This window comes from Natrix helvetica (assembly GCF_964273705.1).
Source record: "Natrix helvetica genome assembly, chromosome: 1".
Taxonomy (NCBI): domain Eukaryota; kingdom Metazoa; phylum Chordata; class Lepidosauria; order Squamata; family Natricidae; genus Natrix; species Natrix helvetica.
This window is the reverse complement of record NC_138548.1, coordinates 292520367-292547994: the sequence shown is the minus strand read 5'-3', so window position 1 is coordinate 292547994 and position 27628 is coordinate 292520367. Positions and strand designations below refer to the sequence as shown.

At 38.8% G+C, this 27628-nt stretch overlaps 1 protein-coding gene across 1 annotated transcript; it reads left to right on the top strand.

Moving 5' to 3' along the window:
• Positions 1–27220, top strand: HK3 (hexokinase 3; the record flags this gene model as incomplete). Its single annotated transcript, XM_081965885.1, has 16 exons — positions 1–88; positions 10385–10533; positions 11598–11717; positions 14179–14277; positions 14378–14477; positions 16737–16917; positions 18346–18579; positions 19172–19476; positions 20160–20308; positions 20506–20625; positions 21846–21941; positions 24885–24984; positions 25746–25929; positions 26033–26188; positions 26611–26844; positions 27085–27220. 16 exons carry the CDS (start codon positions 1–3, stop codon positions 27218–27220), a joined length of 2451 nt encoding a protein of 816 aa, XP_081822011.1.
• Between the last annotated feature and the right edge of the window lie 408 nt (positions 27221–27628).

The following is a 27628-nucleotide window of genomic DNA, read 5'->3' as shown; positions in this document are numbered from 1 at the left end:
ATGGAAAAGGGCCTCAAACAGAAGGAAAAAATAACCAGTTACTTACCTATGTTGCCAACTTACGTTTGTGCTTTGCCTGATGGTAGTGGTAAGCATACACTGCAATGACATAGATTATGGATTTCCATCTTAACCCAAGGTCATCAACATGGTGTTTACTGAGAGACTTATTTATCAGTACAATTACAACTATATATATATATATATATATATGGGCTGTATTATACACTAGGCAAGAGTTTTAGACACTATGCCACAGGCTTCTCCTCCTGGTATGAAAGGTCATACCAGGGGTTGTAACACAAACACATACTTATTTCCCTGGCTCAGCTGATAAAGGAGGATAGTCTCCCTTTATTTTATCAGCACAAATACAACACAAATATAAAAAGGCAACATTAAAAATAAAAATATGGGTTTCTGCCTGGATGGTTTTCTGTGATGAGCCGAAAGGACAGAAAGAGGGAGGAGTGAGCTCCCTCCCTTATTAGGTCATACCAGGGGTTGTAACACAAACACACACACACACACACACACACACACACACACACACACACACATATATATATATATATATAAGATGCAAGATGTTCTGACATGAATTCTCACAAGGAATGAGTTTGAATGTTGCATTACTATTTATTGTTTTGCACATATCCCTGTATGTGAAATTGCACAGTGGTATAGCCTTCTCATAATTTGCTCCCAACATCCTACCAGATAATATTGATCACTACTGGGAAGGCAACTATTGAATAGGTATGATTAAGGCCCTGGAAAAAAAGTCTGATATCACGTGTGTTTATTCTGCTTTAAGGACGGAAACCAGCTGAGGGTCAATCAGTTTCTCTCAGATCAATCCACCTTACAGGATTGTTATGGGGAAATAGGAGTAGGAGCACTGCACATATTGCCTTGAGTTGCACAGAAATGAGAGATACCAGTCTAATGAATAAATGAGCCTGATGTATCGGTAAGAGATGCCTCCATGTTCTTGCTGGAATTCTAATATCTAAAGTTGTATCCACATAAGTGGAAACATGCACATAATTCCTTTCTCCAAACAGTATTTTTCCCTGCTTGGAGTTGTGGGGAGAATATAAATTATGACCATGAGAGATTATTTTTTTTCTAGTATTTGTTTGTTGAGTCTGCATACCACTTATTCTCTAAGGCTGTAGGCAGATTACAAAGTCAACATAATAAAATAATGCCCCTGCTCCAAATTCACATTAAAAATAAAAAGATCAAAAATGATGGTCCCGGAACGCCCAGATCTGCTAACCTGCGCTTTAACTGCAGTTAGTGATGTTTACTCATGAGCAGCTGGGCTGAGGCAACAATTCCTAGGGTGAGGATAAAGGTCTTGGTCTGTGCTCTGGATTCTTGGGCTTGTCCATAGAAGGCAGAGGATTCATTAATGTAGTACAGTTATGCAGAATACAGTTTGGAAAAATTCTGCCACCTCCACATAATTCTTGTTGAGGATAGCTCTCCAGTACTATAGAGAATCAGTTTCTTAATGACTTCACACTGAAAATGCATGATTATCACAAAAGCAGAATCTGCACTCAAACCTCTTCAGTGTGTGAAGCATTGTGGTAAGATTAGATTCCAAGGTTTTATTTATTTGTTTGTCATTTGTCTAAATTGTACCCAGAAACAAAATAGGCAAGTGATGAAATTCTTGCAATATGGGTATTATATAATAATACCAGGTTGTCTCAGCTAAATGTGGGTTGTACTTTTATAAGTTGCAATTTATGGTGGTCATCAAAAATGATCCGTGTAGAACATACTACAGGTAATCCATCCATGAGGTGACAAGGAGGTGAGAGACTCTAGCCAGTACCTTCTACTTCAGCAATATTTGCAGTTGGTATTCAGGTAGTCTTCAACTTACAACCATTCATTTAGTGATTCAAAGTTACAATGGCACTGAAAAAGTAATTTATGATTATTTTTCAGTTGCAATCTTTGAAGAATCTCCATGATCATGTGATCAAAATTCAGATGCTTGGCAACTGGTTCATATTTATGACCATTGCATTGAGCACCTTTTACGACCTTCTCACAGGCAAAGTCAGTAGGGAAGCCAGATTTATTTAACAACTGGATCACTAACTTATCAACTGCAGTGATTCACTTAACAACTGTGGTAAGAAGGGCTGTAAAATGGGGCAAAACTCACTTAACAAATGTTTTACAACAGAAAATTTGGGCAACAGCTGCCTGTTTTGCTAACTCTGAATCTCACACATGCTTCTTTCAAATTTCAGGCATCTAGTCAAGAGTTTCATTGTATTTCCCAGGTAACTAGGAATAAAAAATGTGTAACTTACCATCAATATGGTATTACCATATTGATGACACCTAACATTATCTGTTGTATGAAAGACCCCAATAGCTTCATGTAGCTATTAAGTAAGATGGATGGCAAAGAAGGTTGAGCCCTGAGGGACCCCATATTGGAATACCTGGAGGCTTAATCCTTCTTCTCCGTATATTATGACTAAAACCACACATTTAGGAAAGAACTGTTGTACTAAAGAAAAGAGCTCCTGATTTCCAAATCTTATATCCAGCCTAGAAGGATGCAATGGTCAACAGTAAAGTCACCAAAAATGTAATATGGCTAGTAAGTTTATACTCCCCCCCCCCCATGAAAAGCTTACCATATGTCATAATGGAGAGCAAGCAGTGCAGTTTTTATCTTACGACTTGGCCTGAATTGAAAATGTTCCAGAGAATCTGTATCTTCCAGTCTTCTTTGCAGTCAATTGTTGTCAGCCCTTCAAGGTAGATCAGTTTAGGAATCCTATATTATGTAGGTCAGGCAAAGCTCTAGTATCACAATCTTGCAAGTCTCAATGTGCTTTGAGCCTCCCTCCCTTTATCTTTATGAGAATTAGAAAGGTGATTGCCTCAGATAATTTATTCAGTTTACATTCCTGCCCAGGGCTCAGGCTTCTTTTATCCACTGTTGTCTTGGTAGTGGCTTTTCCTCCTATCCCTCAATACCATGCCCTATGTCCTTTACATCACCTCTCCCATTGGTCCATTCCACCATCTTGTTCTTAGAGAAATCCGGCTATGAGTACAAAATGCAGGTGTGCTGTTCCCTCCCTCTGCTAACACTTCTCAAGGTGCCTCAACAAATCTTATAATTCATTTGAACTCTTGAGAATTTCTTTCTGCTGGGTTGCCTACTCTTTATCTTCCTATTCTGGAAGAAGCTGCCTCTGCCTTCTGCTCAGTCCTACAACCCTGATGTACAGGTGAAACTCAAAAAATTAGAATATCGTGCAAAAGTTCATTTATTTCAGTAATGCAACTTAAAAGGTGAAACTAATATATGAGATAGACTCATTACATGCAAAGCAAGATAATTCAAACCGTGATTTGTCATAATTGTGATGATTATGGCTTACAGCTCATGAAAACCCCAAATCCACAATCTCAGAAAATTAGAATATTACATGCAATCAATAAAACAAGGATTGTACATAGAACAGTATCGGACCTCTGAAAAGTGTAAGCATGCATATGTACTCAGTACTTGGTTTGGGCCCCCTTTTGCAGCAATTACTGCCTCAATGCAGCGTGGCATGGAAGCTATCAGCCTGTGGCACTGCTGAGGTGTTATGGAAGCCCAGGATGCTTCAATAGCGGCCTTCAGCTCTTCTGCATTATTCGGTCTCATGTCTCTCATCTTTCTCTTGGCAATGTCCCATATATTCTCTATGGGGTTCAGGTCAGGCGAGTTTGCTGGCCAATCAAGCACAGTAATCCCATGGTAATTGAACCAGGTTTTGGTGCTTTTGGCAGTGTAGGCAGGTGCCAAGTCCTGCTGGAAAATGACGTCAGCATCCCCATAAAGCTGGTCTGCGAAAGGAAGCATGAAGTGCTCCAAAATCTCCTGGTAGACGGCTGTGTTGACCCTGGACTTAATGAAGCACAGTGGACCAACATCAGCAGATGACATGGCTCCCCAAATCAACACAGACTGTGGAAACTTCACACTGGACTTCAAGCATCTTGCAGTGTGTGCCACTCCATTCTTCCTCCATACTCTGGGTCCTTGGTTTCCAAATGAGATGCAAAAGTTGCTCTCATCAGAAAAGAGGACTTTGGACCACTGAGCAACAGACCAAGTCTGTTTTTCTTTAGCTCAGGTAAGACGCTTCTGACGTTGTTTGTTGTTCAGGAGTGGCTTGACAAGAGGAATACGACATTTGAAGCCCATGTCCAGGATCCATCTGTGTGTGGTGGCTCTTGATGCACTGACTCCAGCCTCAGTCCACTGCTTGTGAAAGTCCCCAACACTTTTGAATGGCCTTTTCCTGACAATCCTCTCCAGGCTGCGGTCATCCCTGCTGCTTGTGCACCTTTTTCTTCCACACTTTCCCCTTCCACATAACTTTCTATTAATGTGCTTTGATACAGCACTTTGGGAACATCCAACTTCTTTTGCAATTACCTTTTGAGGCTTTCCCTCCTTATGGAGGGTGTCAATTATGGTTTTCTGCACAACTGTCAGGTCAGCAGTCTTTCCCATGATTGTGATTCCTACTGAACCAGACTGAGAGACCATTTAAAGGCGCAGGAACCCTTTGCAGGTGTTATGGCTTAATTAGCTGATTAGAGTGGGACACTTTGAGCCTAGAAATTGCACCTTTTCACAATATTCTAATTTTCTGAGATTGTGGATTTGGGGTTTTCATGAGCTGTAAGCCATAATCATCACAATTATGACAAATCACAGCTTGAACTATCTTGCTTTGCATGTAATGAGTATCTCATATATTAGTTTCACCTTTTAAGTTGCATTACTGAAATAAATGAACTTTTGCACAATATTCTAATTTTTCGAGTTTCACCTGCATATAGAGCTGGAACTTTTCTGTTCTCTGCTTCTGTACTTAACAGCTCTGTGGCCCCTTCCAACCCATAGAAGTCAAACCTTTGATCATTTTGGGTTGCCCCAGTCTCTTACAACAGTAGTAGTTCTTGTGGCTGAAGTTTTTTTGGCTATCAGTCAATGAATGAAAGGTACACCAATTGTGGAGCATGAACATCTGAGGCTGCCTTTCATAATCTCTCTGAATTTTAATAGCTTTTCCACTGAATCAGGTATTCTAAACATTTTCCTTTATGTCTAGAGTCCAGTATATTGTCCAGTTCATATTCTTCTTCTCCATCTACCAGCATGAGGAAAGGTGGATTTGTCCTTGTGTGTAGGGAGGAGGATGAACTTTCATTGATGTTACAATTGCAAATGGAAGGCTGGGTTTATTTGTTTAATCACTGGGAAGGGACTAATGAACTTTGAGTCAAGTCTCTTTGAATATCAGGCAGATGGCAAACATTTTGTAGAAAACCACACCAAATCCTCTTCAGCAGATTTGACCCCACTCCTGCGTGTGTTCAGCCTGTTTGTATGCTGTCTTTACCAGCTCTAGCTGCCCCTTTAAAACCACTGGGTCACTTGCCTCTCTTGTAAGAAATCTGAGCACAGGGAACTAATGATACACAGGTATGGAGGGAAACATATGAATGTGGTAGCTGAAAGTTGCCTGAAAAGGGAACATCCTGATGGAGAAATATATTGGAATGCTGTTGGCAAATTTTGCAGGAGGCATCATTTCAGGCCAATTGTCTTATTGTTAGGAAATGTTGCTTTTAAAATATTGCCACAATAACTGAGTTCCATTAGAATCTGGATGATATGAGAATGACAAATTAATTTTAATATTTAAAAAGTGGGGAAACGTCTTCCAAAATATGGATGTAGATGTTTGTCGTGGTCCAAAATGTCATGATTGGCTAATACTCTGCATCTAAAAACATTTCAGATCCAAAAACAAGAGCTGTGTTGTTTCCTGAGCTGGTGGGAGACTCTTGCAAGAGATTAAGTGGACCAGTTTTGTGAATAAATCCACAACTAACAGCTCCTGGTATCCATGTATTGGGGGTAGATCATAATAAAATCTACTAATATTGAGTTCTAGGGCCATGAAGGCGTCTCTAGAGGTTACAGCAAACCAAGTGGCTTTCCATTAACATGTTTTATAATAGACATGACAAGATGAAATGCAATTCCTTAACCTTGACCATCAGAAGACCCTAACCTCCCACCATCGCCCTCCCTCCAGTGCCCTGCCATTCTATTGCCATAGCAGAGTTAGAGTTATTTTCTTAAACAAGGGGAATGTATAAACAACAGCTACCCTCTCCTCTATTATGAAAGGTGAACAATTGCCATTTTGGGTTCCCTGGAGATAATCCATCTGAACCCTGATACAAACTTCATGCTGTTGCCATTCTCTAATCTGTTCTGAAATAATCATCCTCTCTCCTGGCTCCCCAGTCTTTCATAGGATCTGACTATGGATGGGACTCCAAATCGCTTGGTTGCAGTAAGTTATTTGGAGTTGGGTATATAGCGTAGATTGTACTCAGGCTTACATGAGATGGGATCTGGAACTTGTTTGTGAGCCTGGAATGTTGGAAATACAAAAATTAGAATAGAAGATAAAGTGTTCCCACCTGATTTGTTGAATAGTGAAGAATTGTACCTCCCACAGACCTAAATTCTTATGGCTTGTACAATGGTATTGGCAGCCTCTTCCAGAAAATGCCTCTATTATTGGAAAGCAATTTTCATTACAAATAATTCCAAATGGAAATGTTGTAGCTGCTTTCTACTGGGAAAAGCAACCTTGAATGAAAGGCATTTGGCAGTAGAACTGTCTTTTTCTTCTTTCTCTGTCTGGAGGAAAATTGTTCTTACCGGCAAAATTGAAGCTTTGGTCTATATTAAAATGGGTGGAGTTTGGTTGTTTGAGTAGTGGCTGAGAATCAAAGAGTTCTTTTAACTTTCGAAGTGCTTTTATTCTGGAGTACACCATAAGAATCAATTAACTTTTTTGGGCTGAGACAGTGGTTTTATATGGCCAGCAAAATTGGGTATAAACTTCCAGTATAAAATAGAAAAGCTCAGAAAATGTTACACATCTTTCACTTTAGTGGAGCAAGGTGTGCAAGTGTGCCAATTATAAAAAAAGATTGTATATTTACAGGATCCATTTGTATGCCTTCAATAAAGGTCCTGTACCCCAAATGGTTTAAGGAAGGTCAAAGGGACTCCACTCCAAATTGGCAAAGCACTTATTTCCACGGAGGTTTTTAAAGACATTTCTGAAATGCATTTCATGAAATGAGGCATTCTCAGAGTAACCAACATGTCATCTAAATGCAGCACTCTGTACTTATCTAAAGTGTCCAACAATATTTCATTCCTGAAGCTAGAGAAGACAGTTCTACAATTAATCAAGCCAAACAACATCCCTGTATATTCAAACTTGTCATGCCTTGTATCAAATGTGGTCAAGTATTAATAAAATAATAAAATAAAACAAATGTACTGGTAATCTGGTAACTGTTGCTGTCAATGGCAGATATGGTCGTTTAGCCATGCCTAGTTTTAGTCAACTTAGCACAAAATTCACTCTGGTATGATCTGTGAAAAACTCCCTTGGTCTGCCCTCCATAAACAGTTCTCAGTGTAAATGTCAGGAATTGGTCTTGATGTCCCAAATTTCCTAACAAGCCCCATTGGTTGTGCTATAGGTTGCTGTACTGCTGTAGACTGAGGCAAATTCTGTCCCAGCTGTTGACTTAGCTGGATCATGGTATTTTATAAATTGTTTATTTGTAAATTCATTTGCTGCTGGTTTTGCAGCAAAGCTACAACGAGATGTTTGGCAGATAGCAGGACAGTATGTCCTGCTATCTCCAGCAGCCAAAGTCAGATCTTCTGCCTCTCTAGAAAGTAGGAGACTTGCAAACGTTAGTCCTTCTGAATAGATTAGTTTATGCTTTCAATATCATGTAGGTCGGTCCAATTTTACTGCAAAGGTATAGTAACAGAATCCTGTAAGTCTGAATGTGCTTCTCCCACTTATCTTCATGAGAATCAGGGAGGGCTTGTCTGAAACTGTTATTCATGTTACATTCCTGGGCAGGAGTCAGGACTCTTATTTGACTGTTTTCTTGGTATATCGATTCTTCTTCCTGTCCCTCAAGGCCATTCCCTCTTCTTACAATGACCACTTTCTTGGTACCTTCCATAAAAGGGCAGATTAAGACTGAACAATAGTTGTCTAACATAGCTTGGTTCAGGTTAGCCTCTTAGAATAGGTTACCCAGTGCCCTCTTCAGGGACACTGATGTTTCATCCTCCCACAAGGCATTCCACAACTGTTCAGACCAAGTTTTAATCCTCTCGCTGGAGGCACAACTAAGTCAGGTTGGACAGGATTCAAGAACCCCACTAAAGGATTCTGGATTACCTTAAGATCTACAGGTCACATTGTTTCTAGGTAACACTTCTAGACTTAACCATTGACATCTGTTCATATTCTGTGTACCATTCTGACTGAACGAAGGCAAACTGCTTTGTTAGTAACTCAGTGGTCCATTGATGGTTCTTCCAAATCATTCTTCCCTAAAAGGCTATATAGGTTACCATAAAAAAGTTGCTGGATCCTTGGGAGTGTGTGGGGGGAGGTTGTTGAATAAGGACAGAGAAATAGTTCTGTTTTGCTGACCTCCTCATCACAGCATAGGCCCAGATCTGAGTTTGCATTCGTGTTCAATCAGATTTGCTGATTAGTGATGCTCTAAGTATCCCTTCTTATGCTTTGTTTTGGAGTACTTCTAAAAATTGAAGGGCTCATCAGGACTAGTATATAGGAAGAAATCACTTGGAAGGAAGAAATCTTATAGAGAGTTTTTGTCATCTCCATAATCTAAAGATCAGCTAGACTGCCAATATATCCACATACTAGGCTACTGCGAAAGTCCCTAAGTGCTATAAAGAAACAAGCTGGACCTATCAGGTGTCTGGGGCAGAGCATTCAAATAGCTTCCATCTCCCTACAGAAGTTTGTGGCATTTAGAATCCCATAGTTGTCAGAAAGTGAGCAAAAAGAGGTGATTGGCCTCAAATTTGCATATTGCATCCTATTTCACACCAGTTTTCCGGCAGTCTATAATTATCTTTATCTTCCCTTCTTTTCTCTCCCTCTTCTGCCACCTCTCTTTGCTTTTCAGGAAGCACATGATAAACAATCTTTTATCTGCTGAACATGCACAGATTTGAATAATTGTTTCTTTGCTTCCGTATTTGTCGTAATTTTTTTAGAAAGAAGAGAAAATAAAACCTTACCTTTCCTCCAGATCTTTGTGGAAAGCAAATTTTAGGATACCCTTGTCTCCCATTCTTTTCACAAGTTTCCCTCTTTCTAATCAATCTTAGAAGTAGGTATTATCAAAAAACATTGTTTTATTTTACTCTCTTTGCATTCACATTTTTTGCAGGAAACTTCCAGGTCTGACTTTCCCTGTTTTTATAACCATCATCTATTTTTGTTAACATTTGACAAGAAAAAATTGTATTACACAACTTTGCACCACATTCTACCTGACAGCACATTGAAACTGTTGAAAAAACTATCTTGAGATAATATGGGGAAAGTTTCAAGGTGGAGCTAGCATCAGGCATACTAGAATGAGCCTGCCAATATACTTTTAAGATATAATGTCTACGTAGACCCACTGTTAGATGCTCTATACCCTTCAACTGCATCTAGCAACATAATCTAACATCTTGGTGTGTATGTGTATGCAGTGCTGGCTTATGCCTCTACATTAGCAGAGACCGAGGCAGCATAATTTGTTTCAAAATAAATTATTTTTAAACATCATAGAAGGTAAAACATTGAGTATAATAAACCTGTTTCTGTACCTTCATTGCAGGAGGAAATCCATGTAAGTCTATGGTGGCAAACAAAAAACTAGAAATGTAGTACGGTAACATATTTTTTGACTTGCACACTGTATTAAAGAGTATAAGCTTTCATGAGCCAAAGTGCAGCTCATGAAAGTTTATATGTTTTAATAAAATGTGGTAGTTACAAAGGGTTCTACCAGATTCCTGATTCTGTGCTTCCTCTTAACTATATCCAACTTTATTATGTTTTTATGTGATAAATTAATGGAACAGGCATGTGAGTTTTCACTAGTGCTATTCTAATTTTGTGGCAAATGTTGAAAACATGGTGATGAGCCTCTTTAATAGGTTGTCATTTGTGATAGACATTCTGGACAATGAGTAATGTTTCCTTTCCCAGTGGGAAACAATCTATCATTGCTTGATCTTTGGGCTTAAAATTGTACATTGATTTGTAAATAAATAAACAAATAAAACACCAAGAAACATCATCTTTCATCTGGAAATTGAAAGGTGTTGTATGGCAACTGTAGGAGGACTGAAACACAGTCTTGATAACTAAACTGGATGCTTACATGTCTTTTTCAGAGAGAGGGGATTTTCTGGGACTAGAGTTGACTTTTAATCAGGTGAAAGTCTTGCTGTTACAACTGACGGATAATGTTGATGAACCAATGGTGGTGAAAAAAAAACAGTTTTCATTTCCTGAGAAGATCTTGAGTGGCAATGGACAGCAGGTATGGTTCTATGCATCTGAATTTGTCAGCTTGTCTAATCTATACATTCCATTTCAGCTCATTTAATCCATAATTACCTGTTATTATGATCTCATTGCTATTCTGCAGTCTTCATTTTTTTCCCTCTCTTGTACCCTAATTAAAAGTTATTTTATTGATTTTCTTTTTTCCACTTTTCCCCATTTTTCTTAGCTATTTTCATTCCGCTCTTCTTTGCTTTCTTGGAAGTTCTGCTCTACAGTACTCCTCTTGGAATACTTTGATTTTAGGAAGGAGAAGGGAACTCAGAGTAATTGAAGATGAATAGTGGGAATTCCTACAAATATGATCCATCTCTTCCCACAGTGCAAGAGGACATGCTGCAAAATATGCTACCCCATTTCTTCTGGTGCAGTAGCTGATGTTACTTGGCTCAGTTGAAAAAAAAATCTGCAAGAACCTGTTGGAACCTAAGGAAAAAAACACTAATTTTTGTCAGGACAGCCCCTGCATATGGAAAGGGGCTCTACCTTTTATTTTGGGGATAATCTGTGTCCTATGAAATCTTTAGCCACTTGAAAAATGTCTTTTTCACCTGAGGACATTTTGACTGTAATTTTTAATATACTATAAATATATAATCCTCATATTCCCAGAGATAATAAAAATAATAATAAAATAATAATATTTCCTGAATGTTTTTCTGTCCTCTTAGTGGCTTTCCCTCCACATGTTCCCTCCTTTTTCCAATATATTTTGTTTTATGCTTGGCTTTTTCAGAGAAATTTGAACCAGAGACCTGAGCAAGCTCATAGAGAGACTTAGTCCCTATATCTATGTTTAGACTAATTGCCTACTTTGTAAAATTGTTGTGAGAATAAAAGGGTAAGGAGACATGCATCATTTGAGTGATATACACAGATGATGAACTAATAAATTGAGGACGATTGAAGGGTTTTTTTAAAAGTCACCTGATTCCAGGTTCATATCTGGAAATTTTGTTTTGACTTTAAATTCTGAATTGTACCATTTTGGTGGATGGGGGCATAGTCTGACTACTAACAATGTTCTCCTTGTTCTTTCAGGTTTTTGAATTCATGGCTCAATGCCTGAGCACATTTTTGGGTGGACTTAACTTAAACAAGAAATATTTCCCACTGGGTTTCTGCTTCCCCTTCTCTTGTGATCATAATGCACTGAACCAGGTGAATAATTGGTTGACAATTGCAAACTATCTGGAAGAGTGGAAGCTATGTTTCTTAGATTGCCATTTTCTGAATGGGAAGAACAAAGAAGTAGAAATAAGATTTGACCACAACTCTGCCATACAACACTGCCTGGCAAGGAATAGCTGTAAAGAGATTTCTACATTAATGTTTTATAGTGTCATGTAGCATCACCCCGTCATTGTTGTGGCGATATAAAGCCTGTCTTCATTAGTGATATATCGCCATAGCAATGGTTGCATGCTCTAAAAGATGCTATAAATCATTGGAGTGAAAAAAAGCCTTGCTTAAAATGACTGGGAACAGAGCTAGCCTAGTTTGAGGCAAACTAAGGAAGCAGCATCGGGTAATAGATAATTTAAAAATGGGTGTCTTAAGGAGAGAGCTATGAACTAAACTTCCCCATGTACCTTTCTAACCTTGAGTGTGGTGGGGAACACTTATTGCAAGTTTGAAATAAGATTCAAATGTCATTCCAGTTGGAGTAATATTTTTTTTTAGGAACAGAATTGATAGGAGCCTCAGAGGCCACTTAATCCATTTGCCTCCTTAGTACACGATCTGCCAAGATGTTTTGGACAGATAGCTGTTCAGCCTTCAATGAAGGCCTTTAATGAAAGAGAACATAGCACTTCATGAGGCAATCTATTGCATTTATTGATAGCTCTTACTACTCAGAAATTCTTTGCAGTATCTAATCCAAATCTACTTCACTGTAATTCAATCCACTGTTTTTGCTCCTGTTCTCTGTATAACTTGTAAATAAGATTGCTATCGCATCTCCCCTTCGTCTTCTCATCTCATCTCAGAACTACTAATTGTTTCTCATGGACTTGATTTCCAGTCCTGTTCCCATTTTGGTAGCATTTCTCTAAATTCACTAAGGATTATCAATATTTTTTTGGGACTTCAGTGGAACTAAAAAGGCAGATGAAGTTCGGAGAATTACTTTCTGTGATATGGATTCTCTGCTCCTGCTAATGCATCCAAAAATTGATATTTTAGTAGCTTTATTACATTTTTGATTCATGTTGTTATAATCTATTAGAACATCTGGAGCTTTTTCACATATATTAACAAACTTCTTCTCCCTTATCCCATGCTTGCAGATTTTATGTTTTTCTTCCCTAGATGCAAGATTTACACTTCTCCTTGTTAAATTTCAGGGAGTTCAACATTTATTCAGCCCAATGTTGAAGCCCGTCTAGATCTTTTTGAATTTTCTGTTTCTCTCCCATAATGGTATCCTAATTTTTGCATCATCTGCAAGTCTGATTATCATCCCCTCACCTTTTACACTTATTAAGGTCATTAATAAAAAAAAAATGTGTGACAAACCCAAGCTGACGTCTTTTAATTGTTGCAATCGTATGTAAATGCTCACAGTCATGCTGTTTAGTATTCTGTTCCAGGATCCTATCCTGCACAATTGTCAAGCTGATCGGTCTATAATTTTCTTGATCCTCCTTGTTCCTATTAAGGAAGAAGGAAGGGATAGCATACAGTCTCTCCTTCAGAATTCTGGGGACCCTAGCACCGTGATGGCGAACCTATGGCATGCGTGCTAGAAGTGGCATACAGAGCCATCTCTCCAGGCACGCGAGCTGTCACCTGTTGCTCTTCCGGGTTCCGGCTCACCAGCCAGATCATCTTCATGGGCGTGGGAATGTCAGAAGATCAGCCGCTGAGCGCCTTCACGCGCCAGGAAAATCATCTTCCGGTTTCCGGTACGTGCATGCGCACCAGCCAGCTGGTCTTCGTGTGTGCATGTGCGCCAGAAACCGGCAGATGGCCGGTATGCATGCACGCACCGGAAACCAGAAGAGCAGCCACCCAGCGTGTGCATGTGCACCAGGCGGCTGCTCTTCCGATTTCCAGCACATTCACATCCCCGTAAACTCGGTGCCGTAAAGATTCGCCAACACTGTCCTAGCATGTCTCCATTTCCTAAAGGTTAGCTAGTAGTTGATAAACTCCACTAGTTCTTTCAATACCCTTGATTTTAACGTGATGCTTTAGTTCATTTAAATTAGCTGGGGTTATTTTAAACTCTCTTGTCTGTCCTATGATGCAGCTCCTCAGTTGGCACAGTTACGGCCAGTTAAGGTTGGTTTGTTTTTTCTTAGAAAATATATATATTTTCACAGAAGTTTTCATATTATTACCTTGCCACCATCATTGCAACAAGTCTGTATCATATTTGCTTTTGCTCCCCCCACCCATGCAACAGTTAAGTATATTTTGCTGTTTTGAGCACTTTCTACAAACTTCGAATAAGTCCTGAGTTTTACTTCTTAGAAAGAAATGAATATCTAGAGTTTCTGGACTTATGCCTTTGGTTATAGGCCACTTCTATAGAGTGCTGGTAGGTAATATCTTAGTTTCATAGTGGCTATTGCATATGTTGAAGAAAATCTCCCTCTCTGTTTTTTTCCCTTAGTGTAAACTGATAAGATGGACAAAGGATTTCCGATGGCCAGGTGTGGAGGGGAAAGATGTGACCAAATTGCTCCAAACGGCTATCAATGAGAATTGCAAGGTTAGAGTAGTAACTGGGTCAGTGGCAGTAAAAATAGAGATTTCTGTAAGACAGAGCAAGAAAGCCACTTTGATCTTTTTCTTACTTTTAACTACTCTAGAATTACCAAATAGAGGTCCTTGCTATTGTGAATGATGCGGTGGGAAATTTGATGAGCTGTTCTTCTGTTCTCAGGCCATGTCAAATAGGAGTAATGATAGGTAAGCAAATGCTGGGCACAAGATAATGTTGTTGATCAACTACAAGGATCATATATGCCACACTTTAGGGGTTATTATTTTATGCCCAGGTGTTCAATATATATATCGGACTGAAAGCTTCTTAACAGAGTACTGGACAATGTCCATAAAGGTAGTAGGGAAAACCAGAAAGGTTTTGCATTCCCTCAAAACAATGAACACCTGCATAAAGCAGTATCATCCTAAAGGAAAAGATAAAGGTTCCCCTCACACATATGTACTGGTCGTTCCCGACTGTAGGGGGCAATGCTCATCTCCATTACAAAGCCGAAGAGCCAGTGCTGTCCGAAGATGTCTCTGTGGTTATGTGGCCAGCATGACTAAACACCAAAGGCGCATGGAATGCTGTTACCTTCCCACCAAAGGTGGCTCCTATTTTCTACTTGCATTTTTTACATGCTTTCAAACTGCTAGGTTGGCAGAAGCTGGGACAAGTAAAGGGGGCTCACTCGGTTACGCGGCGCTAGGGATTTGAACCGCCGAACTGTCAACCTTTCTGAACGACAAGCTCAGCAGCCACTGAGCCAATGTGTCCCGTGTCATCAAGATGGGTTCAATAACTTAAACAGTTTAGCAATTTCAAAGCTCTATAAAGGTGGTAGATAGTTTCATTTAACTTTCAAGTCTTTTTGCGCTTAGTGCTTTATTGTGATTATTTTCTTTGCATTATGCTTCTGCCCTGTTGTTCTTTTCCTGATAGATGCTGGCACTAACTGCTGTTATATGGAAGATATAGGCCGCATACCAGGAAACTCGCAGGAAACTAGGGGATACATGTGTATAAATACAGAATGGGGGTCCTTTGGGAATAGTGGAGAATTGAATGAGGAAGTAACAGAGTTTGACTTGTTGTTAGATAAAGAATCCATGGATCAAGGAAAATGCAGGTGGGTCATAGTAAAGAAAATGAAGGCAACATAATGATTATAAAGCATTAACCAGGGGTGGGTTCCTGCCAGTTCTAACCTCTTCTATAGAAGAGGTTCCACAAATCTACAGTGCCGTTTAGAACTGATTCCAGCTCCCTCCCCCCACCCATCCGCACATCATCAAGATGAAGAGGGAGAGGAAGAATTCTGAGAGTTGAAGTCCACAAGTCTTAAAGCTGTCAAGTTTGAACACCCATGGGGTTTTTTCCCTAAGGGGTTAGGGGTGCAAGGGTCTTGTAACTTGACAGCTTTAAGACTTGCACACTTCAATGCCAGAGTTCCTGAGCCAACATGACTGGAGGAGGAATTCTGGGAGTTGAAGTCCACAAGTCTTAAAGCTGTCAAGTTTGAACACCCCTGAGGGGTTTTTTTCTAAAGGGTTAGGGGTGCAAGGGTCTTGTAACTTGACAACTTTAAGACTTGTGTGCTTCAAATGCCAGAGTTTCTGAGCCAACATTTTGGTTGCTAAGCAAGAGCATCGTTAAGTGAGTTTCACCACATTTTACAAGTTGGCCACACCCACCCAGTCACATGGGTGTGCAGCAAGCCACTCCCACAAAGCAGGCCACACCTATAGAAGAGGTTCTAAAAAAATTTGAAACCCACCACTGGCATTAATCTATATTGCCACAGAGAAGAATCAGTGAATCTGGGTTATGTAATTTGTGTATTCCAGTAAAAATCAGAGTTGTTGCTTCAGATTCTATTCTTGAAGCCCCAAAACCTTTCAGATTGCATTTATAACAAATAAATTTCATGCAATACCAAACATGTCCGGGTAACATTTTTTATTAGAATCAATCAAAACACAGAAACACTTCATCAGGTAAAATATTGCAAAAAGTGACAGAGGGAAAAAGTTTTTTTTTTCCAAAAAAGCTGTTATGTAATGCATTAATTCAGGGGCTCAGATCTTGAATCAGTGGCAAACCACTTCAATCCACTAAATTGAAATATTATTATATATATTTGCCTTGATTTATCCCATATTATCTGTATTTCCATTTGCTTTTTTCTGGATTTCTAATTTGACATATCAAGAGAAACCTGCTCTGGAACTAGGATCCTAAAATTACAGAACTATAGTTGGTTCCAGGATTGTAAGTAAATCCAATAATTCTGATTCCATTACACTCATTTGTTAGTGTAGGATGAAACTCGTTTAGTCTTTCATTACACCAGGTATTAATAAGACATATCCAAGCTGTTTTGTGAATTGTGTATAGTTTACCTGCTAGCTACCCAGGATGGATGTTTCACTGCTTCCACTCAAATTTCTTCTTTGAGCAATGATTTTCCTGTGTTATTTCTGCCAGGTTTGAGAAGATGACCAGTTCCTATTATGTGCGTGAGGTTATCCGAGTTATTTTGGCTAATCTGTCTGGGAATGGTGAATTATTCAGTGGTGTTATGACTCCCACATTATTAGTCAGGGGGAAACTGTCGCTGCAAGACGTTGTGGAGGTCACAGAGTAAGCTAATCTTGTGATATCAGATTTTTCTCCTTATACTAAAAATAATAGTAGAATGAGATTTGGGGTGATTTATTAGTTTAATCTTAATCCTACACATGGCAATCAGGAGGAGTAAGCCTTTTAAATTTAACTTGTGAGTCATGTTTTTAAAAATACATTAACTTCTTCATTTGAGTGTTTGCAGAATGCACAAATATATTGTTTATGGCATCTCAGGTAGGGTAACTGCTAGAATAAAATATCTTTATAGAAGAAGATAGCAAAGAAATGGGATTTTAAAGGTCATATAATGTATGTAACAGTCTGAAAAACAGATACACACAAAAACCTCCAGGACATTATTATATGGGGAATCAATTATGTATGAAATATTTGTGTGTCTTTACTAGAGTAACACATCATATATAAGTCAGGATATAAAGCTATTTTAGAAGTGTGATACACTTGATAAACTAATCTGTATAATCACTGTTGCAAATCATTGAAGATGATAAATGCTAATTAATGAAGAGTAAAATTTAAAAAAAATCTTTTACTGACAGGGGCAAACATTATGCTACTCCAAAAATTACATACATTAGTTAATTTGCTTTAAAATACACATCATTTGAAATACAGTATTTCAATTAATATTAAATTTATTTGATATAGTATTAAAATGTACGTGGTTTTGGCACAGATTTATAAATGAGCTTAATTACATTTTTCTTACCTAGAAAGTGGTTTTATGTAAGGCATATAAGACTTGAAAGAAAGAAGTCACATGTTAGGAGAATTAGTAATTCCAAATTTATTATTATTGAGCAGACCATTTCATAAACACTCCTGCCATTTCTTTTTCCTTCTTTTGCAGAAATTCCACCAGCTTTTCCCTTAATGATGCTTTAGGACAGCTTGTATGCTAAAATTGACCATTATTAATGTTAACTAGGTCCTTTTTGATCAAGATGTGCATTTCCTCCTCCATTTAAGAGGTTAGCAGTTAGTGCCTACTGGCAATGTAAACTAAACATTAAACCATGATTAAGGAAACCCAAAGGTCCTTTTTCAAAAAGCAACTAGACTTTCTGGTTTTTCTTTGAAGACATTTCACTTCTCATCCAAGAAGCTTCTTCAGCTCCTTTTCACTTCTTGGATGAGAAGTGAAACAACTTCAAGGAAAAACCAGAAGGTCCAGTTGCCTCTTGAAAAAGCACCATTGGGACAATCATGTCTTGGATGACTCAGAATCTCCATAGACATGATTAAGGAAAGAAAGTTACATTGAATTTGTATTGGTAATAGGTCATCTTAAAAAATAGAGCACCTCTACCAAACTATTGTAGCTAGATTTATTCATTTCCATTAATAACCTTTGCTGAGGTCAGAATTGGACTGTGTCTTCTGTATGGATCTCCCTTAACTCATATATATATTTAATTACAGTGATAAAGTGGGCCTTGCCAAAACCAAAAGTTTCCTTAGTCGTCTTGGACTAGTGGCAAGCAATCAAGATTGTTTCCATGTGCAAGAAATATGCCAAGCTGTATACACCCGATCTGCCAAACTCTGTGCTGCTGGATTGGCTGCTGTTCTCACACATACTCATGAACAACATCCGCTTCCAGAGACGAAGATCTGTGTAGTTATGAGTGGGGACATGTACAAGAGCCATTCAATGTAAGGAACTGTCTTGGACAGAGGAACATTATTTTCATCAGACCAGTGCTAGTCTCTCTTGCCAATAGTTCTTGGTATTATTGCTCAATTAGTATGTTGTTCTTAGCATTTCTCCTGGATTAGGGTACAAATTCTAAAAAGTTTTTCTACGAATGATTTTTCTCTTCTTCAGCTTAGCAGCCAATATTTATTTCTTTAATTATCAGCTGAGTAAGTCTGCCTAATCCTTTGTTTTGCTGAAGTTTCTTGTATTGCTGTAAGCCATGTGTATGTGAGAGGAGGGCGGGGGGAGAGAGAAATGGTTCTATCTAGTTAAATATTTCTAAGCTTGAATTGTTTCCTTTGGAAATTTGATTCTGCTAAGCTAAATAAGTTGTTTACACCATCTCAAACTATATATTTTTACCATTTTGTATTAACATTTGGATAATGTAAGGAGGCCTATATGTACATATAGGAAGCAAATTTACTCCTTTTTGAGCAGGATAATCCTAAAAAGAGGCATGGGTCAAGAAAGAGTGATTGGACCAATGCAATGGATTACGTCTTGTCTTTATCCTTCAAAAAGCCTTGATATTTCTTCTCCCTCCAGGTACAGTGAGATACTACAGCAAACCCTGAAAGAGCTGGTTCCTGAATATTCTGTCACACTTATCCCATCCGATGATGGCAGTACCTTAGGGACTGCCATAGTGACAGCTGTAGAAGTGAAGCTTAGAAACCGTCAAGAGGGCCTGACTCAAGTTCTGGCTCCTTTAAAGCTTTCAATTGTAGATCTTGAAAGATTACGGAATGGGATCCGACAAGAGATGGATAACGGCCTGTCGAAGACAGCCACCAAGAAAAGCTGTCTACGCATGTTGCCCACTTACGTCTGTTATTTGCCTGATGGCTCTGGTGAGAGAAGGAAGCTGGGTAGAGCCCTATATCTAGAGAGGGAAGTGTTTTGAACTGTATTTATGGACTGCACTTCAGGGAAGTCAGGAGAAAGCTTTCCATATTACTGGATTTTACCTGAACCTGGTTATTTATTTGACCAGAGACCACTGCTGTTTATGTTGCTGCAAAGGGCCCTATGCTTGCTTTTATTTATCATTCCATCTTTATTATTTTTTATAAACATAACTCAAGGTGGTGAACCTATGTGATACTCCTCTTGGAGGTGGGTTGGCTTGAGAGACAATGACTGTCCAGAGATTTCTCAATTTATGTAGGACAATAGATTTGAACAATTTCACATGCAGGGATGCACTTTTATCCCAGACTTACACTTGAGACCCAGTTGTCATTTCCTACTGCACATACAGTATTTGCAGTGGCAGCATATATTGTTTTAATTCAGCGGCAAACTACTAGTAGGTCCTAAGCCATCAGATAAAAAACTTATGTGCTAGAGGGCAAATAAGATTTGCTGAAGGAAAATGACATGTTTCCTTTGGCGCCATTTGTTAAGGTTGGCAAGAGATTTGCCTCACAGGAGAGAAAAAATAGGGTTTTCTTGAAGCAACCTAATGACGATTGGGAGTTGTAAAGTTCTGTCTGTTTCACTGAGGCTGTTGTTGTCCATACACTTTTTATAGAGAGAGGAGATTTCCTGGCATTGGATCTAGGTGGAACCAATTTCCGAGTATTGATGGTACAGGTGAAAAGCCAAGAGGAGGGTGGTGTGCACATCATCAATGAGACTTACGCCATTCCACCAGAAATAACTCAAAGTACTGGGCTACAGGTAAGCTCAGGAGAAGAATGATATGGCTTTGGTTGATTGAGCATGAATGGATTGTGGATTTCCTGAATTCTTGTGACATATATATGACTATGGATACTGTTTTTAGTATTAGGACTAGCCATTTTTGCCTATTGAGTAACTTCAACTCCAAATTTATTTTTGCATCATATCCTCTCCCATCTTTTGTATTCCTACAGCTCTTTGACCACATTGTGAACTGTATGGTGGATTTTCAAAGTAAGCACGGGATGTCTGAACATGTTCTACCACTCGGTTTCACTTTTTCCTTTCCATGCAATCAAATAAGCCTGGATAAGGTATGAACTGAATGGGTGGGATTCTATTAGGCAGATGGTAGAATGTGTGTATGTAACAAGACATGAAACAGGAAAGAAACAGGAATGAACTCATGAAATATGAAAAAAACCCAAGTGTTGGGAAATATGAAAACAAATCCTTATTGTTTTTCCTGTTTTTAATTGAAAATCACCTAGAAATGTTCTAGAGTTGGATAGTCTCTAAATCAATCAATATCAATCTATCAGTTGAAATGATTGACAAATAATTTTTTTAAAAACCCAAAGGAAATCACGATGCAGCTTCTAAATTGGGAAATCCAGCTATGTGTTGGGAATGCCACCAGTGATGACTTCCACAGAACATTTTTTTCTGATAGTTTCATTATTTTCTCCTGCTAAGTCATGTCTTGCTATAATTCTGTAAAAGTGCAGAAAAGCTATCCAGTTTTGAATTGGAAAGTTCCTAGTCCTCACAGTTGCAAGATAGGAAGATAAACGCTGTTCAGAATGTTTATTTCCTAAATCAGTCCTGCCTTATTTCCTTGCTGCCATTTCTCCTTGACAAAATAGTTAGGGAACAACCTAATGCAGTCACTGGCAATCTTTTAGGGTATATTTGAAAATTTAAGATGATTTCATGGGCATTTTCTTTTTTTACCATATGGTTCCCAAGGTGGCATAGGCCAGGGGTGTCCAAACTTGAGAACTTTAAGACTTGTGGACAGCATGGCTGGCTGGGGAATTCTGGGAGTTGAAGTCCACAAGTCTTAAAGTTCCCAAGTTTGGACACCCCTGGCATAGGCAGTCACAGAGTATCAATTTACCAGAAAGTACCTGGCTAGGTACCCTTTTCTTATTCAGCATGGTGTGCTCTGCCCCAATTTACTTTTGTCCTTTTTTTCTGGTTGGATCTACATACTTCCAATAAAACCCTGAGTAATTGCCATCTACTATTTTTCTAGAATGCCAGTGTGCTCTGTATGGAAAAATATAACCCCGTTTTTTTTAAAGTGAATGATCCTTGACCTCCATTCAAGTTCAAGGAAGCCATTCTGACAGGCATTATACTTGTAATGTACATACCAAAAAAGGAAACATTTTTAACCACGGACGCAATATTGCCTAGCCCAGTTTAAAGGATTCATTGAATAGCATGTTATGTACAAAAAGCTTGGAGACAGTAGCTCTACTGAATCATTCCAAGTGGGCAATTTCCCTTTTCCCCCCGGCATTGACAGGGCATCTTGCTGAGATGGACTAAGGGCTTCAGCGCCACTGACTGTGTAGGAGAAGATGTTGTGAATTTGTTGCGGGATGCAGTACAGCGTCAAAAGGTATACATGACATGCAAAAGCAGTGTCTAAATAAAGCTAATGTATTTGACATGGGTTGTTCAAGCTTACTCACACCAATCAAAATGGTGCTATAGATGGGGAGAGTATATGCCATATTCCTTTGCAAACTATATACTTACTCACTGATTTTCTAAAAGAAATGCAACTTCAAGAGGGATAGATGTATAGCTAAATTTCTTATTAACTATTATTCTTTGCCAAACCTCTTATATAAATTTGAGTCTAGCTTTTCTTACCACAAAGTGGGGGCTTATGTCATATGAAATCATCCAGAAGTGAGGAAGAAAAGTTTTTTTTTAATGAATCCAAACACAAAGGAGAAAGAGCAGGCAAAGAATTGTTTAAGTACAGATTTAGGTTTTCCACTCCAAATTCTTCCTCCCAGTTAATTTACACTACAAAAAGTAGTTCATTACTTATGTATAAATGTAGTTCCACATGCAGGATTTTTTCCCAACTTAATGAAGTTTGATAATGGGCTCCATGAGAGAAAATAATAATAAACTTAAATCCAACAGCAACATAGAGCTAGTGATACTGTGCTTCCCCGAAAATAAGACGGTCTTATTTTCTTTTGATCCCTGAAATAAGCACTTGGCCTTATTTTCGGGGAAGTCTTATTATTTTTGAGGTGTGAGCGTGGTCACCTCATGGTTGCTGCTGTGTTGCAATATTTTGGGGGAAGGCTTACTGGTGGGGAGGGCTTATTTTAGCTCATACGTTCAAAAGCCCAACTGATCTTATTATCCAGGGAGGTCTTATTTTCAGAGAAATAGGGTAGTAATCTGGAAACTGGATTTGCCAATTCAAGGGTATCCTATTTTGCCTAGGACTGTAATCCTCCGAAGGAAGAGATTTGCAGTCTGGGAATGTTCCTTGATCTCTGATCCTTTGGATTCTTGGTAAATTGTTGTGGCAAGGACTTTGCATTGTTTTGTAGGTTTGGTTAGCTGGGTTCCTCTCGAAACCAGTTATTTTGGCAGTGGCTATCCATGCCTTAGTTATACCCCATCCTGACTACACAGCATTTATCACAGGACTATCTTTTAAACATTTCTCTAAGCTGTATTTGAAGTTGTAAACTGGTACAAGATTTTTGGATCATATGATACCTATATGGCAAGATTCAACTGGGCAATCATATGTGGGTACCATTGAAGGTATTGATAGTAACCTTTAAAACTGCAAACTGTTGAGACCCTATCTGAATCTCCTGAACTTGTCTGATTTTAATTTTGGGAGGAAAGACCTGCTTGTAGAAACTCCTGCTATCAAAGGATCATCTTTCGGTCATATGGGATGTGTTTTTTTTTTAATGTTGTACGCCGCCCTGAGTCCTTTGGGAGAAGGGCGGCATATAAATCCAGTAAAAACAAACAAAACAAACAATATGGAAGGCGCTGTTCTCCCAGTTCTTCTATGGAATACACCCTTTTGGGGGGGGGGTGTAGCACCTGGTCTCTATTATTAGATGATTCAATATTTATTTTATTTGTATTTGTAGTTTTTTATATACTATTTTTATTTTTACAATCTGTTAGTTACCATGAACCCTTGCCAGAGCAGAACGGTTGGATATAAATAAATATCTAAGACAAAAGAAGCAAGTGGGAAGTTTAAGTTGACTTAGTGATAGCAATTATACACTCAGTTTACCAAGGTCAGTTCAAGACCTGGTAGCTGCATTCTTCTACAGTGGTATCCTCAGAGGGGTCCACAGATGTAGCATTGGAATAAAGCCCCAATCTTTTGTACATGTGTGTGATGTAACACACATAAAAAGGGACAAAGTTTGGATTGTGTTGTTACAGCCACTATAGTATCTTGCCTGTTCTGACACCACCACTCATCCACGCATGTTGCTGTTCATATAGATTATGCTTAGAATGTTGATTAAAAATCTTGATTGGGGTTTTTTTTTTTTTTTGGTGACTTATTGTATTGTGTTAACCCAAACCATCTGGTTGGTTTTTAGCTCATTGCATTGTAGCAACTCAAAAATAGATCAATTCAGTAACCAGATAGAGTATGTTGTGCAATTACACATACAGTCAGTATATGTATACTGTATAATGTGCCATAATTGAAGTATATCAGATGGGAAAGGTCACTGGCCCTATTCTCACCATATGCTGTACACAATTGGCCACTAATCTGACCAGTTCTTACTGGTACCAGGACATAATCACACAATTACATAATCACACAATTACTGGTTCAAAAGTCACTATTTGGAGAACAAAAATCTCACATATTCTCTATGAAGTACTTGGTATCTCATAAATTCTTACACCAGAGGGGGAAAAAAGTGACAAAACTTCATTGTATCAGTAACTCCATTGGCCAAGCAGAGGTGGGTTTGGCTTGGATGCTGACAACCACTACACTGGTCTAGGATGGATGAAAAAGACTGCAAATGAGTTTATAAAAGTGAGACTTGGATTTACAGCTATAGCTACTTATAGATTCACTTCTTTTCATGGAGAACTAACTAGCTAAGATTTTAGAGCTGCCCCACCTTTTACTGGGTTGTTTGAACAAAATGGGTGTATTGAAGAAAGGTGGTGGTTTAACTTCCTTCTAAATCTTGGGCCATTTGGGGTTAAAGCTTATCCTCCTAATCCCTTGCTAATTGGGCTAAGGCATTCACACAGTACCTATTTTGCTATTGCTTTAGAGAATCTAGTTTCATAAACAGAATCATTGATATCCCTTCACCAAATCAACTGAATAGTAGCGACACAACTGAACAGCTCCTTTTAGGCTGATAGGGCAGCACTTCCAATATTAAAAGAAAAGGAAAAGAGGACCAATTTTCAGTGCGACAAACCCAATGTGCTGGTTACTTGGTGACAGGAAATCATGTTGCCTGGTAACACATCTTGCTGTTTTCTCTCTCCTTCCCGCCCTTTCTTTTCCCAGACTATTGATGTAGATGTGGTTGCCTTAGTGAATGACACAGTGGGAACAATGATGTCATGTGCCTACCTAGACCATAACTGTGAAGTTGGTCTTATTGTTGGTAAGTTGGGAAACAGCATCATTTAATTATGATTTCAAAAATTATAGTTTATCTTTCAGTAAACTAGGCAAATAGTATGAGAGATCAGTAGGATGAGTCTTTATATACAGTAAAAAGTAAGGTAAAGGAGTCCCTGTGGATTTTATTCCACTAGTTGTCGCCGACTAAAGGGGGTGGTGCTCATATTTGTTTCAAGACCATTGAGCCAGTACATTGAGCAAATACATTTCCGCAATTATTTGACCAGCATGCCATCACTGAGCTCTCTTACTGTCCCACCAAAGTGTTACCTATTTATCTCCTTGCATTTGCATGCTTTCAAATAGCTAGGTTGACAGGAGCTGGAGCGAGGACAGGAACTGACTCTGTACATGGTACTTGGGTCTTGAACCTGGGCTTCCAGCTTTCCAGATTACAAGCCCAGAATCTTAACCGTTGAGCCACTTAGCTGCCCCTCTTTATAAATAGTAAGACTGTGTAAATGAGTCCATCTTCAAAGTTCAGGAGGATATTTTCCTAAGTGCAGATTCGTCCTTCTTCTATCTGTGTCTTGGCATTGTTGGCTACATGTCCTTTTGTCCCAGGCCACTAATCCTTGATATATAAGACTATATTCCTAATGCATTTAAAATGCAAAGATAATTGGTTAGATATTTTTTTTTAATTATCCTTGGCCCACAGTATTTTCTTGGTCAGAATGGAGAAAAGTATGATAGTCAATTTTGAGCAATAATTCATTTACCCTCTTATTTTATCTTAAGGAACTGGATGCAATGCTTGCTATATGGAAGAAATGAGGAATGTGGGCACCTTGGAGAGTAATGATGGCAGAATGTGCATCAATATGGAATGTGGGGCATTTGGAGATGATGGCTGTCTTGAGCACTACATAACACCTTATGATGACATAGTGGATAAAGAATCTCTCAATGTTAGCCAACAAAGGTGACTCTGTGTAGTTTTTATTGGGGATTGACTGGTGGGGTCTGTGGTGATGGCTGCCTGCAAGGTCATCTCCTTGTATGATACTGATTTCCATGTCCCACAGATTTGAGAAGATGATTAGTGGCATGTATTTGGGTGAGATAGTGCGCTATGTTCTGTTGGAGTTAGCGTCTCGCGAGATCATCTTTAGGGGTCATGAGTTAAAAGGACTTCAGAACAAAGGCATCTTTCCCACTAAATTGTTATCAGACATTGAGAAGTAAGTATTTATATATTCTATCGTCTGTAATTATTTTGCCTAATACTAGGAATCTTGCCATTAGATGTAGAATTTAAATTCCAATGCAGCTGAAATGCCTAAAGTTATCAGCTTTAGGTTTTACTATTCTATCTATTCATCTTTCTGTGTGGAGTGAATTTACTTGGCTTTCTCATATATACCTTGGTCTTTCCTTTTAATGAAGTCTGCATCTGCCCTAGTGTCTTACATTCTGTAAAATGTCGATCAAAATAAGATTTAGAAAATAGGCAAGTTGGTATATAACTATAGAGTGATACAATTTATTTAGAATGAATATGCCTAAAAGGAGGCCCAGTTGACATTGCCAGAATCCCCATATTTCCACTTATTGTAAGACCAGTAAAGAACAAATTTCTGTCTCTATTTCTAATATCATTAAGTGACAGCCAAAGCCGCCAACATGTTTATCACATCCTGGAAGAGCTGGGGTTGCCCGTTTCTCCTGAGGACGCCAAAGTGGTGAAGGAAGTGTGTCATACCGTGACTTCACGAGCTGCTATGATGTGTGCAGCTGCAGTTGCAGCTGTTGTAGAAAAGATTCGAGAAAATAAGCGCATGACAAAGCTGGAGGTGACAGTTGGCGTGGATGGGACAGTGTATAAGATGAACCCTTAGTGAGTTGACTTTTCTGCATAATGGGGGGCAAAATTATATATATATAATCTTTGGGATATTTGGAGCTTGCAATGTCAGTTAGTTTTATTTTATGGAAAAGAAAAAGGAGTAAACAGCAAGAGCCAATATTTCCAGGCAGAGTGTTAACTCAGATGCTGTGTTGGTGGTAATGGGGTTTGCTTGATTCTGGGCTAAATGTTGGTTCTTTTCCCCGTGATAGTATTTCTTTCTATTTACAGCTTTGCAAAAAAACTTCAGGATACAGTAGCTCTGCTGGCTCCAAACTGCAATGTCAAATTCTTATTGTCAGAGGATGGTTCAGGAAAGGGAGCTGCACTCATTGCTGCGGTGGCCTGCCGTACAAAGGTCTCCTAATAAGCAGGAGACTGGATTGTTCTTCACTAGATGCAGGTCTTGATCTGCAGCATGGACTTTATTCTTCTTTAAGGCAGCTGTGACAAAATTGCAGAAAGCCAGATTTCGGTAGCTGTGGTACTCCATCTTTGCAGTTTTGTTTAACGTTTCTGATTCATGCTCAAAGCAAGGAGGGAAATAAATCAAACTCCATTGCCTCTTGGATTCTCAGGCTATTATTTTTTCCAAAGAGTTTAATCCAGTTAGCTATGGTAGAGGAGGCTAATATGAAAGTAATTTCATAACCTCATCATTTCCACATCCTTAAAGTGCTTAGGAGAGCAACTGAATACTTCAAGCTACAAACTCTGGCGGCCTGTTTTAGAATTCATGCTTCTATTGATGAAGTATGAGGAGAGATACAAGAAG